Below are 17,350 nucleotides of genomic sequence, written 5' to 3'. Positions count from 1 at the left end.
AATAAAATACATTTAAAAGGCAAAAGTTAAAGATGACTATCATAATCAATCACAGTTCTATGCACAAATGAATAATTACAGTAACACTGGTCTTGCATGGCTTTGCAGTATAGATATACAAAAAGTATAATTTATTTAATTATCTTCCAATTGAGGTTTGTTTAAAAAGTCACATCTAGGTCTACCTCAATCAACATGTGCCTTTTATTTGTTAGTTACAAATCTAACTTCTATGAAACTTACTGTCTCTAACGTTCTGTCTCTCATTTTCCTCTACTAATTATAATGACTTTAGGCTCACTGGTACATAAGGCAGACTCCCCTCCCCCGATCATTATTTAAAGCAACAGTTTGCATCAGAAACTATATATTTTATATAAACAAGCTGCCGTATAACCACAGGGGCAGCAATTCAAGCACAGGAGACATAGCAGATAACAGGTAAGTCCTGAAGAATCCTGTTGTATACTGTGTATATCTGCTGTATATCCTGTGCCTTTTCTCCTTTTTAAGTTTTGAATGGCTGACCCCATGGCTACACAACAGCTTGTTATGTAACCTATAGTAGAGTTTGTGAAGCAAACACACAAGTTTTTCTAGCACAGGGCAACAGTACATTCTATTTTCATTACTTTAAGACACTTTACATAGATACACGTTACCTAAAATAAAGATTTTGTCAAGGAACTTGAACCTGAATAAGATAGCTCTTTGATGTTTCTTTTTTTCCTACACTGCCTGACCATTTATGTTTTTTTTAACTTAATGTTCATCAAGGAATGGGTGTGGCCTCTAATTTTGTAAAGGCACTTCCTATAGGTTCACAAGGTTTATTGTTATAACTTGTGTATTCTTTTTGGCATGTACAGCAGAATCATTGTCAGCAATTAGAAATTGGAGCAATACAGAAATTATTATCCAGTGGTTCATTGGTAAGTATAATATTGTGGTTATGGACAGCAAAATACTGTAGCATAATATACTACAATCCACTTCACAGTAGTTATGTAAAGTTAAGGTAAATGGTGCAATTTTAAGCATAGAAAACTAAAAAAAAAATCATATTTGTAATGCTAATATATAAATCATTGTCATCCATGTTTATTGCATTTGCAATTATGAAGCCAGATTAAACAGAAAAAACAAATGGCCCATGATTTTTTAAAGTGTTTTTGAAGCATTAATCATTAAAAGGATTAGACATTTTAAGATTGTTTTGTGTCTCTGTTTTTTTCAATATGTTTTTGTTTGGGTTTCTTTCATTTGATAAAGTCTGTTTTATAAAAAGTTTTCTTCAAATACATTTAATGGCTATTCTTTACTTGCAAAATAAAACATCGTTTTACATGTTGTTGACTGTCAAAAATCTGCCTAGTTGGTAAATCATTTAAATTGAAATGTATGTTTTTGCAATCACTCCAAGACACTAAATCCTCAGTTAGAAAAATAAATTATAATGCTTTCTGAGGAGCGACATAATAAACAGTGCCTTGTTAAGTTTTGTTTTTTACTAATGTTGTTTTTACTATGTCGTTTAGATTTTGTCTTTATTTCACTAAATCATCTAAAGCAACTAAAGGTCAATGCCACCTAAAATCATTGGGAGTGCCATTTTGCTTATTAATTAAATTCTAGGATTCTATTTACATTTTTGTGTATTATGAAAGCTGTATACAACAATGTTTCTAATTTTTACCCAACATGGACTGGTCATGTTGCAAACATTTCTCAGTACTGTTCTATTAAGTAGTATGCTGTAATACAAGTTATTGAGCTTATTTAATGATCACTCAGCTGCTTTGCAGGGAATCTGTTTCAGGCCCTAAGCCTTAAAAACAACATACATGGTTGCATTCTGCTTCAATGTAATTAGATTCATGGCAGAAATGTTGCTCAAAGTGGTCTTATAAAACATCCCCAAAGTACCATTAGCTGCTTAAAAAAATGTCTTACCTTTGGATGAAAGTCTAGATTAAAGCCATCATAACATATATCTGTAAAACTATATGGTAACCTATCAGAGCAGAGGGGATTATTGTATTTTTAATACAAATGTTTGATCACCTCCCTCAAAGTAGTCTCACATTGAAACCTCATATGCATTAATCTCCATGACCTTCAACTGTCCTTATTCCTTAGATCTATTCACAAAATCAGCTATAATTCAGTGGGTTGAACAAAAATATTGCATAAAAATGTGTGGAACTGAACCCTGTTTTAACACAATCACTTCATTTCAGGGGCTGCTGCAGGCCTTTACTGCAGGCCTTTACTGCAGTGGCTTTCAGTTGCTGTTTGTTTGTGGGCCTTTCTGTCTGTCTTCAACAAATGAAATGCATGCTCAATTGGGTTCAGATCAGGTGACTGACTTGGCCATTCAAGAATATTTCACTTCTTTGCTTTAATAAACTCCTGGGTTGTTTTGGCTGTATGTTTTGGGTCATTGTCCATCTGTATTATGAAACACCTCCCAATCAATTTGACTGCATTTAGCTGGATTTGAGCAAACAGTATGTCTCTGAACACCTCAAGCCATCACAATGCCTCTGCCATGTTTTATAGATGATGTGGTATGCTTTGGATCATGAGCTGTTCCACGCTTTCTCCATACTTTTTTCTTGCCATCATTCTGGTAGAGGTTCATCTTGGTTTCATGTTTCCAAAGAATATTTTCCAGAACTGTGCTGGCTTTTTTAGATGTTTTGTTTTTTTTAGCAAAGTCCAATCTAGCCTTTCTTTTCTTGATGCTTATGAGTGGCTTGCACCTTGCAGTGCTCCCTCTGTACTTACTTTCATGCAGTCTTCTCTTTATGTAAGACTTGGATATCGATATGCCTACCTCCTGGAGAGTGTTGTTCACATGTTTGGTTGTTGTGAAGGGGTTTCTTTTCACCATGGAAATGATTCTGCGATCTACCACTGTTGTCTTCCGTGGATGTCCAGGTATTTTTGCATTGCTGAGTTCACCAGTTCTTTCTTTTTTTTTTCTTTTTTTCTTTCTCAGGATGTACCAAACTGTAGATTTTGCAAATCCTAATATTGTAGCAATTCTCAGATGTTTTTTTTTTTCTGTTTTTGCAGCTTAAGGATGGTTTGTTTCACCTGCATGGAGAGCTCCTTTGACCACATGTCTGTTCACAGCAACATTTTACACATACAAGAAGCCCCCCTCAAATCTACTCCAGGGCTTTTATCTGCTTAATTGATAATGACATAACAAAGGAATTGCCCACACCTGCCCATGAAATAGCCTTTGCGTCAATTGTCCAATTGCTTTTGAGTCCCTGAAATGACGTGATTCTTTTAAAAAAGGCTTTAGTTCCACACATTTTTATGCAATCGTTTTGTTCAGCCCACTGAATAAAAGCTGAAAGTCTGCATTTCATCTGCATCTGAGTAGTTTCATTTAAAAATTCATTCTGGTAATGTACAGAACAAAAATTAGAAAAAAGTCTCTGCCCAAATATTTATAGACCTAACTCTAGTTAGCTATGGATAGCAGATATAATAGTACTGTTACTATTTTCTCATTATCTGAGGTTAGCTAAGGCCCCAACTCTTGTATATGTATGTTTATTTACTGTTACATATATGACTTACAGCACTAGTGCGGGTGAGAAAGATGTTATCTACATGGTGTGCCTATTTGTATACTAAAGGCCCCCATACATGGCTGATAAAATGTCAACAGACCAAGTCGGCAACTTATCGGGCTGTCTGTAGAGCCTCCTCGATGGGCTTTCCCGATCCTTATCTGCCACAGCGATCGGGCAGGGTAAAAATCCTGTCGGATCGTGGCCGCATGTTTTCATTGATGCGGTCCCGCGATCCGACCACCCGTTTGGCCTCCATTCTGATCCGATCATTAGGCCCTAGGGCCCACGATTGGATTAGCCCGATATCGCCCACTTCAATGTGGGCATATTGGGGAGAGACCCACTCATTTGGCAGCAAACAAGCAGATCTCCCTGTGCATGGCCACCTTTAGACTGCCTTATCTGTACATACCCGAGAGATGATATGAAGAATCCGTTTGCCTCTTTTCGTGGAACCTGCCTGGACAGTTATGTGTAAGCATGTACACATATACATACTCTAATTCCATCTATATATTTAATTCCAGTGCATAAGGACTGTCCTTTGTTGTTAATAATTAAAGACTTTCAGCATATGTTTAAGATATAGCTGTTGACTTCCCAGTGTAAATAAGCAGCAAATAGAGGCCTAGTTCTATTCATTATCTTTGCCTGCATCTAAGTATAAGATTATGGCATTAAAATATATTTTAGCAAGCATATATTTGTGGAAAATTAGAACAGGATATTATTGGAAAAGAATTTTAAATGATAGAATAGTGTTTAATCAACTTACCATTGCAGTATATTAGTTTTTAACTAATGTCCCTGCAGTGTTTTGCGGATATAATAAGAAATTAGATTTTAAAATCCAATGTTTTATATGAATAACTTTTTGTAATGGATTGCTTTGTATTTTGGTAATATAAGTCAGATTAATTTTGCAACATCAATAATGCATTCAAATTCTTTTGTCTGGCAAAATATGACTGTGGTACAAAGAATGGAACCTAACAGTCTACAAGCCCTTCAGCATAAAAGGATACAAGTGTAAATAAAGAATTTACAGTTCAACACTGACACCTAGGGGATATGTTTGTTAGCAGCAAGTGTAATACTGACATTTTATTTTCAGCTGTTGTTTAAATAATAAAGTATACATAAGAATGTTCATCAGTGGCATGAGTAACACAAAAATCTGTTAATTACAAAGTCTGTATTGTGTTGTGCAGCAGTATCATTTCTTTAATAAGACAAATATAAAAAAAAATTAAGAGATTCACTAGATTTTAGGCCAGTGGTACACTGATGAAAAGTGCTAGTCACCACGTTCCATGGAAAGGGATATACACTGAAGTAAAGGTCTAAGAGCCAAAACTTAAAGGAAAGGTAACACCAAAAAGTAAATAAAATATAATGTAGCATTGTCCTGCCATAGTAAAACTGGTGTGTTTCCTTTAGAAACACTACTATAGTTACATAATATTACATAAATCAGCTGATGTATAGCCATGGGGACAAAGTACTGTGTTATATCTACAGCACACCCGCAAATCCACTCCTACTGCAATAGCGGTGCTGGTCCTCCGTTGACCAGCCAAGGTCCCTTAGCAACAGCAATTTGATTCACGGATCCGAATTCTCTGCAGTCAGGGACGTGGCCCCTCTTTTTATTATTATATCACCAACATCAATGTTTCGGGGGGGATTTAACCTTCCTTCATCCTGATGAAGGGAGGTTAAATCCGCCCCGAAACGTTGATGTTCTTGGTGATATAATAATAAAAAGAGGGGCCACATCCCCGACTGTAGAGAATAATGTGTGAGCGGATCTGTGAATCCAATTGCTGTAGCCATGGGGACAGCCATTTAAAGGCAAACATGCTCAAGTTACACAGCAAATAACAGACAATCTGTGGAATATAATTTTGTGCAACAGACCTTATCTGTTGTCAGTGTTGGACTGGGCTGGCTGGAAACCAAGAATAACCCAATGGGCCCCACCGGCCTAGACCCGTGCCCTGGCCAAAGCAGTTGATCCTATCTCTGACTTTCCTATCTCTCTACACAGCAGTTTGTTTATATAAACTATAGTAGTGTATCTGAAGCAAACAGATACATTTACCAGTGCAGGGAAACAGTCCATTCTATTTTATTTAATTCAACACAGTTTCAGTAACAGTGTTACTGTTCCTTTATGCCAACAGGTCTTACCAAACATATTTATGTTATCCTTCAAGTCTGCTTTATAAGCTTCCGTACTTTATTAGTACTTTATTCGATTTCGTAGCCACTGATACTGCCTAATGTTCATGAACTTATACAGATAAGACACCCAAATCCTTCTTAAATTAGGCAATTGAATAGTTTTTATTTAGTCATTCTTTTTGACTATGTACATCAACATACATTTTATCTACATTAAAGGGGTTGTTCACCTTTGAGATAACTTTTAGTATGATGTAGAGAGTGATATTCTGAGACAATTTGCAATTGGTTTTCATTTTTTATTATTAAAGGTTTTTGAGTTATTTAGATTTTTATTCAACAACTCTTCAATTTGCATCTTAAGCAATCTGGTAACTAGGGTCCAAATTACCCTAGCAACCATGTATTGATTTAAATAAGAGACTGGAATATGAATAGGAGAGGACCAGAATAGAGGGATCTGTAATGTAGGTGAACCACCCCTTTAAAACCTCATGTGTCAATTTGCTGCCAAATTCTCTATTTTTTTTTTTTTATATTGTTCTGCAAAGTGGAAACATCCTGCTGAGGTTTCTTAAGTATTTTTGCTGATATCATCAGATAAACCACAGGCAGTGCTTACAATGCCGATCTCAAGGTTGTTTATAAAGAAATTTAAAATTAACGGTCCAAGGCCTTCATAATGTATAATGCAGCAACAATAAATAGTACTTTATTTTCCAAGTTAATGCTTTATCAAATTCAATGTAGATCCACTGGTACCCCAATGTAAAGGCTTCTGCTCACCTCCTCACAGAAGACACTTGTCTGAGAAATATTTGTCAGACAAGTGTTATTGCACATAAAACCCATGCAGGCACATACGAACAGTATTATGATTTTAAATGTATTCTAGTACCTTATATTATTCCTTGTTACAACATCTAAAAGCTTTCCTACCACAGATGTCAGTCTTACAGATCTGGGTCCTTTGATAATTGTCAGAAGCACTTGGAGAATTGCATTTCTAAATATTATCAGTATCAAGAAACTTTGATTAAAAAAAACATCAAACACCATAAACAGAGTGATTAACAGGACAAAGGTTAAAACTAATAAAGATCAGGCAATGACCTAAACTGAGACACCTCCCTCTGGAAATTTGAATAAAGATTAATAGGTATTAATGACATTTGAGGTGTGCCGTTTTTTAGGAACTAATTTGTATCCTGTCTCGGTTATAGGAGCCCACAATTCTTATTTGCTTGCAAATTATTCCTCTTGATATGAAGATGTGCAAGATATGTGCAAGATTTTAATATATTTTGTGTTCTAAAAATGCATTGTGTGCGTTGTTTGCTTTTTTTATATTCACCTTATGTTATAACACAAAGAAATCAATTTAAATAAAGCCTTAAAGGATGAGGAAAGCTAGTGTCACGGTTAGTCACCCTCTGGTGACTCTAATCACTTAACTCTTACATCAATGCTCCTCTTTCATGAAAATGCACTGGCACTAGGTAGTTTGTACTGCAGGCTACGAACATCTTACCCTATCTACCCAGGCATTTATAGCACTGAATAGTTCTGTACTGCACATGTGGCAAGTCTAAAGAGGTGCAGGGGATATCTGGGTAGTAAGGGAATGAAAGGAAGCTTGTCCTGCTGAAAAAATCCTGGCCCCTTGGGTAAAGAGTAAGCAAGTCTGAAGCATTGCTTGTTCTTAAACTAAACCACATAAAGCACAAGTCTGTACTATCCTTTAGGAACAGTTCAGTGTTAAAATAAAAACTGGATAATAGAAAGGCTGTGCAAAATAAAAACTGGATAATAGAAAGGCTGTGCAAAATAAAAAAAATTCTAATATAGTAGGTAAAATTACATTTTTGGCTAACTATATTAAAAAACATTTCTTACTTTGCACAGCCTATCCATTTACCCAGTTTTTTTTTTTTATACTGAACAATTCCTTTAAGGAGAACTAAAGTAATTTTATTGGCTTGCATCCTGAATCACCTCATGCATCTTAATTGAAAACTATTAAGTAAGTTTGGATATAGAGCATAGTAAACATAATAACAGCATGCTGGAGTCCTCTTTAAATTTACAAGCATGCTTTGGAGATTTTTTTGAAGTTATTTGGCTGCACCTCATGCAACTTAACATGTAATGTCTTATTGTTAAAAAGCAAAAGCAAATCATTTAAAATCTCTACTGAGGACCTGTCACCCAGACATAAAATCAAATTAAGCCCACATTCTTTTTTTCATTAAAACATTCACACCTGTTATAAATGCATTTAAAGATTTCAGCTGTCAATCATATATTACCTGCCTGCCTTAGGCAAAGATGCAGGGCAGGCAATTACTTTCACATTCCATTTTTATTTCCTACATGTCTCTCCACTCCTCACATTACCCCTCTCTCTTCACAGTCAATAACTGTGTAGCCAGTGCATGGGCATCAGCTCCCCGGTTCTGACACATAAACAAGATTTTGAGGTGTTACAAAGCTTGTCTTAATAAGTTTCTACAAAAAGGCTGCTGCCTGCTTGCTGTGATTGTGAATTCCCACACAAAAGGAAACAAAAGGTAAATAATTTGTGTAGCATAAGTAAAATGTATTTTGCTCTACTAACACTATAAAAAAGAGTTTGAAATTATTTCTTAGGGTGATAGGTCCCCTTTAAATAGGAAACGGACATAGTTCAGAGCTTACTGGAGAATGGGATCCTGGACAACAGATACCATATCCTGTTCCTCTGTTAGCTGTCAGTAGGTGACTAAATTTCACTACAAGATATTGATATGTTTTACATGACAACTAAGGTATGTTGTTACAACATTTAATGAAATTCTGCAAAAATGTCTTGTAGCTGTGGTTGAGTGTTACTTACTTACTAGTTACCCCATAAAAACTGATAAAAGTTCCATTATTAATCTCCGGAAAAACTATGTTGCACTGTGCATTATGTATTACTAAATCTAAGTATTAAGAGGCTCTCCATCAGGCTCAATCAAAACAAACAAAAGAGTAGGATAAATGGTTTATTTAGCTATTTCCATGTTAGAGGACAAGAAAGTTACTCTCATAGGCACCAGCTTCTCGGATGAAGATTACAAACATTAACATAATGTGAACAGGACCAACTCTTCTTTCAAGCGCTGTCAAAGGGCATCACTGGTTAGACACAATGCGCAAAATAAAATGAAGCAGGGACGATATATAAAATCTTCTTGTGCTTGCATCAAAAGTATAACAGTATGTGAATAGTGGATAGTTTCATAGCTGATTATTTTGTTTGTAGCTTGAGAATATAATGTGTTCCTGATAAACACAGAACTCAGTGTTGCCCTTAGACGCATAGAAAGAGAAGTTTTATTTTTTTTTTAATGCAAAGTTTGTGGTCCATGTGCCAGTGCAGCCTCTGGCTGTTAATGATTGGTCCATACTTATTGTGATGCAAAATAGGCCTTCAATTGCCCCTTACTTGATCTTAGAAGGTCAAATTCCCTGTCCAGTAATTCTTCTTCTGTTAACTTAGAGAAATTGTCATCTCCAAATGGGTTCCACCCAGACATATCCGGTGGGTTGCTGCTGTTTTGTTTGGGAACATTAGAACCAGTTTCCTTCTCCGAAATGGTCACAGATCTTAAAAAGAATATACATACACATATATACATTATTTTCCTGTTATAAACCATATTCACTAGTATATGTCTCAAAGGAAACTGTTGTCTTTAGTAATATAATAATATATTTGTTGTCTTATATTAAAGAGATACTGACATCAGAAAATAACTTTTTTTATTATATATCATAACATTGTATTTGAAAGCTATTTATAATTTTACTATAAAAGTATTTGCCTGATGCTTTTACATTACCTTACTTACTACCCTGTTCCTCTATGAGGGGGCTGCCATATTTGTGCAGCAGGAGTCCGTTAGCATTAGAAACTCTAACTGACAGGTTAAGAACCTGACGTTAAGAACGTGACCTATAGGTAACTTTTCATGTAGATTAATATTTTTTGGTGTCAGTATCACTTTAAAATAAAGACTGAGGGGATTATTTGTTAATAGGCATCAGTAGAAGCAAACATGCGATTTGTCTAGGTGCACTGGTACAATTTAGCACCCATAATAAAGAAGTCCCAGAGCACAAACTCTTAGGGTGTTATTTACTAAAACTTCTTCTCACTTTATTTAAAAAAAAAAAAACATTCAACCAAACTCACAAACCCAAAATAAATTAAGGTTGTTTTAAAGGAATGACAATATAATTTACTGTTACCCTGCACTGGTAAAACTGGTGTGTTTGCTATAGAAACAAAACTATAGGTTATATAAACAAGCTGCTGTGTAGCCTTGGGGCAGCCATGCAAGCACAAGAGACACAGCAGATAACAGATAAGTTCTGAAGAATCCCATTGTATACTACAGAGCTGATCAGTTATATACAGGTATGGGACCTGTTATCCAGAATGCTCGGGACCTGGGGTTTTCCGGATAACGGATCTTTCCGTAATTTGGGTCTTCATGCCTTAAGTCTACTAGAAATTAATTTAAACATTAAATAACCCCAATAGGCTGTTTTGCTTCCAATAACGATTAATTATATCTTAGTTGGGATCAAGTACAAGCTACTGTTTTATTATTACAGAGAAAAAAGGAAATCTTTTTTAAAAATTTTGGATTATTTGGATAAAATGGAGTCTATGGGAGATAGCCATTCGGTAATTCGGAGCTTTCTGGATATCGGGTTTTCGGATAAGGGATCCTATACCTGTACTAAGTATCGTGTGACTTTTCTCCTTTTTCAGTTTAGAAAGGCTGACCCCAAGGCTAACCAGCAGCTTGTTTATATAAACTATAGTGCAGTCTCAAATTCACCAATTGTACCAGTGCATTACATGCTCATTACTTTAAGACATTTTAATTTTTTTGTGTTACTGTTCCTTTAATTTACAAATAAAACTTTTAAAAAAATTGGTGCAACAAAAAGTTGCAACAAAATCTAGTGTCAATTCAAATTGTGTGACTTTTTGGAACTGTTGCCCGAAAACTAATTTATTGGAAGCCCAAAACTATTGAGAATCCTGAAGGTTAAAAAATTGTTCCAGTTGCTTAAGGGACCATCTGCCATCGACTTCTACATAATTTCAACATGTTCAGATATGAAGTTCTTGCAACTTCACAGCACAATAAATCTCCAAAAAACTCATAAATTTTAAGAAAAACGGGGGAGCAACATTCCACTGTTTTTTTCCCCACAGACAGTACACTTCTGTCCTTAGAAGTGAAAATGGTCCTGGTAAAAAACTTTTCCCTATTAAATTCACTGATGAATTTCCTTGTCCTTTATAATGGTCTAGACATGTAAGTATCATGGACCAGGGCAAACTGGAAAGAAAATCTTTAAAATATGCTATTGTTGAATTCAGAACACAGTGTCACTGCATGTACTACTTGAATTCTGTATAATGAATGGATATGGGGAAGAAATTAAGATTTTGTGCTCTGTTGGAGTCTGAGATTTTATGATAAGAGCAGAATATGCTTCATAGTGATAGCTACGTTAAACCTACAAAACTAGTGGACAGACTTGTACGGGTAAATACTGTAGGTTTTCTAATACACAGCTGTTTCTAGAGTGGTCTGATTTTTCAGGTATGAAAAGCAGTTGCAATTCCAGTCAGCAGCTGCAATTACAAGCAAGCTTTTGATTTGTATTAAATGGATATAGATTTGAGTATGGTAAGTCTCAGTTATAAAAAAGAAAAAAAAAGTACCCAAGTTGGGGTAGTTTATGCTGTAGAGGCATTAAAAGGAAGATATTCTATGTATAAAAATGTACTTAATTAACTGATGCTTTATTTACAAGGGCATCCACTGTGATAAGAGGAAGTTCCATCTTAATATGCAATGGTTAGGTATGATTCATTTAAACAAAAAGGTTTAAATTGGACCTGTCACCTATATATAAAAATCTTATAATGTCCTTTGATATGAAACATGGAACACAATTTTTTTTTTTTTTGCATTAAAACATCCATACCTGTTATAAAGGTGATTAAATATCAGATCACATCCATACCTCTATAGTATTTAGTGATTATATAATAAATTGTACTTTTAATATATTGGTTTTGCAGTCCTTCTTGTTCTTGGTACACAAGTTTAATCTTAATAACAGTGTCCACAAAATGGCTTATGCATGCTTGCTGTGATTGTGTAATTCCAAGACTGAAGGAAACACAATTTAAATAATAAATTTAGGGGCCCATTAACTTAGCTCGAGTGAAGGAATAGAATAAAAAAAAAACTTCGAATTTCGAATGATTTTTTTGGCTACTTCGACCATCGAATTGGCTACTTTGACCTTCGACTACGACTTCGAACTAAAAATCGTTCGAATATTCGACCATTCGATAATCAAAGTACTGTCTCTTTTAAAAAAACTTCAACCCCCTACTTCGCCACCTAAAACCTACCGAGGTGCAATGTTAGCCTATGGGGAAGGTCCCCATAAGCTTTCTAATGTTTTTTTGGTCAAAGAAAAATCGTTTGATCGATGGATTTTTCGTTCGATCAAACTATTTGCGGTCGAAGGATTTCCATTCGGCAGTCGAATATCGAGGGTTAATTAACCTTCCATATTCGACCCCTAAGTAAATCTGCCCCAAGTAAAGTTTATTTTGCTCAACATAATTTGGAATTATTGTATTTGTTAGGGTAACAGCTCCCCTTTAACTCAATGGAAATGTGTATTTTTTCAGTTTAAATTATTTTGATATGATGTTTGTAACCAACCTTTTAATAACTGTGATAAAATTTTAAACCCTTAGGAATCCCCAGTTCATATATTTTTAAATTTGATCTTGCTAGTGTTACTATGCTGCCTGTAAATTACCTCTGAAACCAAGAGACTGTGAAGCTTCATCTGTATTATATTAATAATTGTTAATGCTTATATTTCTGATCTCGCCCTCTTTTATTCATCCTATTCTTACTTCTTAAGTACTGTTTGCTAGGGCAAATAGAAAGCATTGAAATTCCAACTTTCTACCTGTGAGCTGTGGAACAATTACAAGTAAATTACATGAAGACTATAACATAAACATAAACTATAACATAAACACAAACTGTCTCAGAATATTACTACAACAACTAAAGGTTGACTGTAAAGTGAAATACCCCATAGTTAAGTCTCCATCATAAATCTACCTATAGAGTTAAGGTGGTCATGCATGGCCTGATTGACACAGTGAACAACTGATTGGCCCACGGGTCAAACAGACGGATAACGTGCAGTGGGTTATGCATGTGCATTTCCACTTTACTACTATTCCGTTTGTTGGGGTCCACTTCCCCAACAATCAGAAGAGCAGAATGTGAAGAGGAACCACAGAGATGCAGCTTTCTTTTCTTCACTTTCTTTACCTCAAGCAAGAGAAACTTTCCATCAGGGCTGATGATTTTTTGATTTACCTGGATCACAGGATCATTGGTCTGAGGGTCTCCATGACTGGACATACATGTACAGTTGGTTAGACATTATGGTCAAAATCAGCCTAACCAAATCTGAGCCTGTATTGTCACAGCTTTACATTCATGCTTTTGTGTTTCTTATCCTAATACCCTAAAATAAAAACCTCAGTCAAGGCTCCTCATTGCTCACTGTCTTGATTGTCTCCATGTCAAAATTGCCGTTAATCATTAAAATACCTAGGTTTGCTGTACTGGGTTGCTTTACTATACCACATGTCTGCTTACTTGGTACTGGATGAGTTTCCCAGTCCTCCCGCTTGCTCAGGTAATGATGTAGCATATAAAACTGGTGTAAACTCTTCAGGGGACATCAGGTGCTGAACATGCGGCTGGTGCTGAACAAGGACTTGCGGTTGATGTTGTATATGTGTCTGTTGATATTGATGAACCTTTGAAAACATGATATGAAATGTATTTAATCAGAAGTGTACTGTTGTTGCCAGTGGTGTAACGAATGCAGCCAGGTCTCAGCTGAAGCCATGCCCCTTGCACTGCACACGCACAAAATATTCCCTGCCCTCCTGTCTGTGATTTACCCACATGTGATCGCCTCGGCTACACCACTGGTTGTTGTGCAGCCAATTTCATAAGTAGATCATTCAGTAGTATTACCATAACATGGACTAGAGCTTGTTATGGCTCTGCTGATCCCACAAGAAACACATATGAACTATGTGAGAAAATGTGATATAGCACACTACAGTATTTATTAAAATAGGCTGTATTGTGCCAAAAAAGTGTTTACTATCACATTTCCACCAATATCAAGCCTACACTGATTAGGCTTGTTTACGAGAAAGTTTCTAACACCCACAGGATATAACTGAAAGTGACAGTTCTAAGCAGTCAAACAGTCTCTGAAGAACTGACACACTCATGTGCTTTGATAAATCCATTAGCAATTTGTAATTTGTAACGGATGCCAATACTTCAAGATCCCCCAGTTTGAATTTAACCAACTCTGCTTAGTGTATTTTACTTACCATGGTTGGAAATGTAAGTGAAGGCTGTTGCTGATGGTAAAAAGAATGCATTAAGAATTGCTGCTGAAGGATTTGCTGTTGAATTGCTTGTTGATACTGTTAAAAAATGATTAAACCAAAGTGTTAAAATTTAGTTCTGAACTGGTTTTTAATTTAACCACCCACCTGTCCTGGCAGAGGTAAAATATAAAAACACAACCTTTATTGTGACTACAAAACATGAATACATATTAAACTTGTATGCAAATGTTTCCTGTTCCTCCCACCACAGTTCAAGTCCCTAGCTTTATTTTAATTTCTTATGTAAAACATACACACATATTGATGTATATATTGAATATGTCGTTTATGTACGTTCTGTCAAAAAGCCCACGGATCTAAAAGCATTTGTTAGTACAAAGACAAATAGTTCAGTCACTGAGACTGTGTTTGCAAGCGCAAGAGAATTTGGAGCAGCCATTAGCATTCATTCAAAAGGGCACTTCTACTCAGTGTCTGACTGTACTTTGCACATTAAACCGGATAATAAAATCTTGTGCAAGGTGAAAAACACAGCTTTGTAGGCTGTTATGGGGTCCTTTACTTTTGCCCACTTTGTGACAGGAGGTAAGTAAAGGGCCCCATAGCAGCCTGTCCGTGCTGTTGATCTCCAACACGTCTACCTACCTTTCCCCGAAACCACTGCTGAAAACAGAGCTGAATGAAGTTCTGTTTTCATTAGATTAATGCATTTGGACTTGTTCTACAAAATGGAGCTAAGTGACTTGTATTCAACTAATGTGTAACATAAGGTAAAAAAAAGTGCAAATACATGGTGAATTGAGCTCTATTTTTGCACCTTGAATGTTGAATTCATAAATGCCTGACATCTAAGTACAAGGATACCCTATAAATATGAATGCCATGGGAAATACATATGTTTTTTTTAACTATATATCACATAGACAGCCAAAATATAAACAACACACAAATATTTGTGAAATGTTACAGTCCCTGGTATTGCCATATGCTCTGTATAGTAACTCATGAGACAACCAAGAGCTACAACAGGAAGCATAGACAATGCATGCATTTTCCCACCTGTGATTAACATCAAAGAAAAGGTAATATCAGACATCTTGATAACTGTTCTGGAGAATAGTAAGCATGTGCGACAAAGTTTTGTGTGCCTGTACATTAAAGGGGTTGTTCACATTTTTTCAATTCAGTTGTTTTTAGATTGTTCCCCAGAAATAAAGACTTTTTTCAATTACTTTCCATTATTTATTTTTAACGTTTTTTCCAACATCTAAGTTTAAAGGTGAATGTCTCTGGTGTTTGAGTCTGGCAGCTCAGTAATTCAGGTGCAGACTCTAAACTGTTACAATTTTGCAACATTGAGTTGATCCATTTCTCAGCAGCATCTCTGGAGTTTTAGCAACAATTCTATCAGCTGCCTGTAATGAAACCCAGAGATTCTGCTCAGCAGGGACAAAGATAAGAAATGTATCAACTAAATGTATCCATTTAGAACAGTTTACAGGATCGGCGACCCCCCCTCCCAGAGCTGCTTCAGAAGGAGAGAAATGACACTTTACACTTTAATATTAGAAAAACCGTCACACATAGAAAATAGAAAGTCATTGGAAAAAGTTGTTATTTCTGGTTTTCTATCTAAAACCAAGTAGTTGTTTGAAGGTGAACAACCCCTTTAATACTGAACTGAAGAAGTTGATTTAAATTTGCTTTATGGAAGGAATGGGTTTGTACCTGCTGCATGTAGGCTTCCTGGAGCAGTTGCTGTTGCTGTAATTGATGCTGCTGTTGTTGTAATTGATGCTGCTGTTGTAACCTCCAGTCTCCCTGTTGCAGCTGTTGCAAAACTCTGTGTTGTTGTGGAGGCTGTTGGTTGCCTCCCTTTGCCAGCACGGTTTCATAACTATTATCAGGCCGTACTGCTGTTGTTACTAGTAAAACAAATAAAGTGAATTTTAACATGTACCATCAGTTTCAGTAAAGTGCATTTAAAACATATCACTGACACAAACAAATTAGTATCTGAACTGGTAAATCTTACCTAAGTTGTAGAGCATGCTACTTTATTTCAGTTAACTATGTTAGCTGTTTGGCTATCTGGGAACAAAGGAGCATGCATGCTTGCTATTTACAAGGTGAACTTGTAGACAACAAGCATGCACACATTACCAGTGTTTATTTTTTCTATCAATTTCTGTAATATGTAATTTATGAGTACATTAGAGTACATTACAGTTTTGGTTTTGATGAGCCTGAACACCTTGACCAGGCATCTTTGCTGGGGTTGCTGAACTATGGATTGTTAGCACGTTTGTTGAAGCTGTATAGGCATTGGCCTTCGGTCTCTGTCTTGGTGCAATTGACGTTTCTGTTGGCCCAAGTGCATCCGTTATTCTGGAAACAAAGAAATATTTTTAGTCTCTAATTACACTTTATCCCTAGTATGCCTGCTGCAAGATCTCTTCAACTGCTGAAAACGTTTTATACATAAAAAAATAATTGGAGAGATTTTGTATGGACGAATGGTCAAAAATACAGATATCCAGATTTCAGACACACATCAATGGCTATAGGAGAGGTCTAGAGGCTGTTACATTTGTGAAAGGAGGCTCTACTAATCTACTAAGTATTGCTGTAATATCTCTAATTTTGTTATGATGCATATTGCATATCTTCTGTTAATCCAATAAACTATGTCACGGCTGAAATACTACTGTTTCCATAAGGCATGTTAAATATTAAAAGGAAGTTGCTACTTTGAAAGCTCAGCCAATGATAAACAAAACGCCAAAGAATTAAGAGGGGTTCCCAAACTTTTTCATATGACTGTAATTATATATACTAGTCCCATCCATAGAAAAAAAAAATATACCTGTTTTTTACAAAACAAGAATTGGGGGGGAAAACAAAAGCAATCGACTGCATAAAACACAAGTGAGGTCAGTAACTCTCATGTTTTCGTCAGAAAACTATGACTGAATGATCAAAAATATGCCCCTTTAGAGAAATTATAAGACCTAGCTGCTGGTTTGAAGAC

General features: G+C 35.8%; 1 protein-coding gene across 2 annotated transcripts in view; it reads right to left on the bottom strand.

Moving 5' to 3' along the window:
* LOC108706817 (BMP-2-inducible protein kinase) overlaps positions 1-17,350 on the bottom strand; it is a 67,084-nt gene that overhangs the window by 9,665 nt on the left and 40,069 nt on the right. For both annotated transcript variants that reach the window (XM_018243546.2, XM_041579853.1), the window contains exons 10-14: positions 16,547-16,707; positions 16,048-16,244; positions 14,299-14,394; positions 13,541-13,704; positions 9,253-9,413 (exon numbers count right to left, since the gene is read on the bottom strand). In XM_018243546.2, the coding sequence (XP_018099035.1) occupies positions 9,253-9,413; positions 13,541-13,704; positions 14,299-14,394; positions 16,048-16,244; positions 16,547-16,707 (779 nt within the window). The remainder of the gene's footprint in view (positions 1-9,252; positions 9,414-13,540; positions 13,705-14,298; positions 14,395-16,047; positions 16,245-16,546; positions 16,708-17,350) is intronic.

Source organism: Xenopus laevis, chromosome 1S (assembly GCF_017654675.1).
Source record: "Xenopus laevis strain J_2021 chromosome 1S, Xenopus_laevis_v10.1, whole genome shotgun sequence".
In the NCBI taxonomy this organism is placed as follows: domain Eukaryota; kingdom Metazoa; phylum Chordata; class Amphibia; order Anura; family Pipidae; genus Xenopus; species Xenopus laevis.
This window is presented reverse-complemented; position numbering and strand designations above follow the sequence as displayed.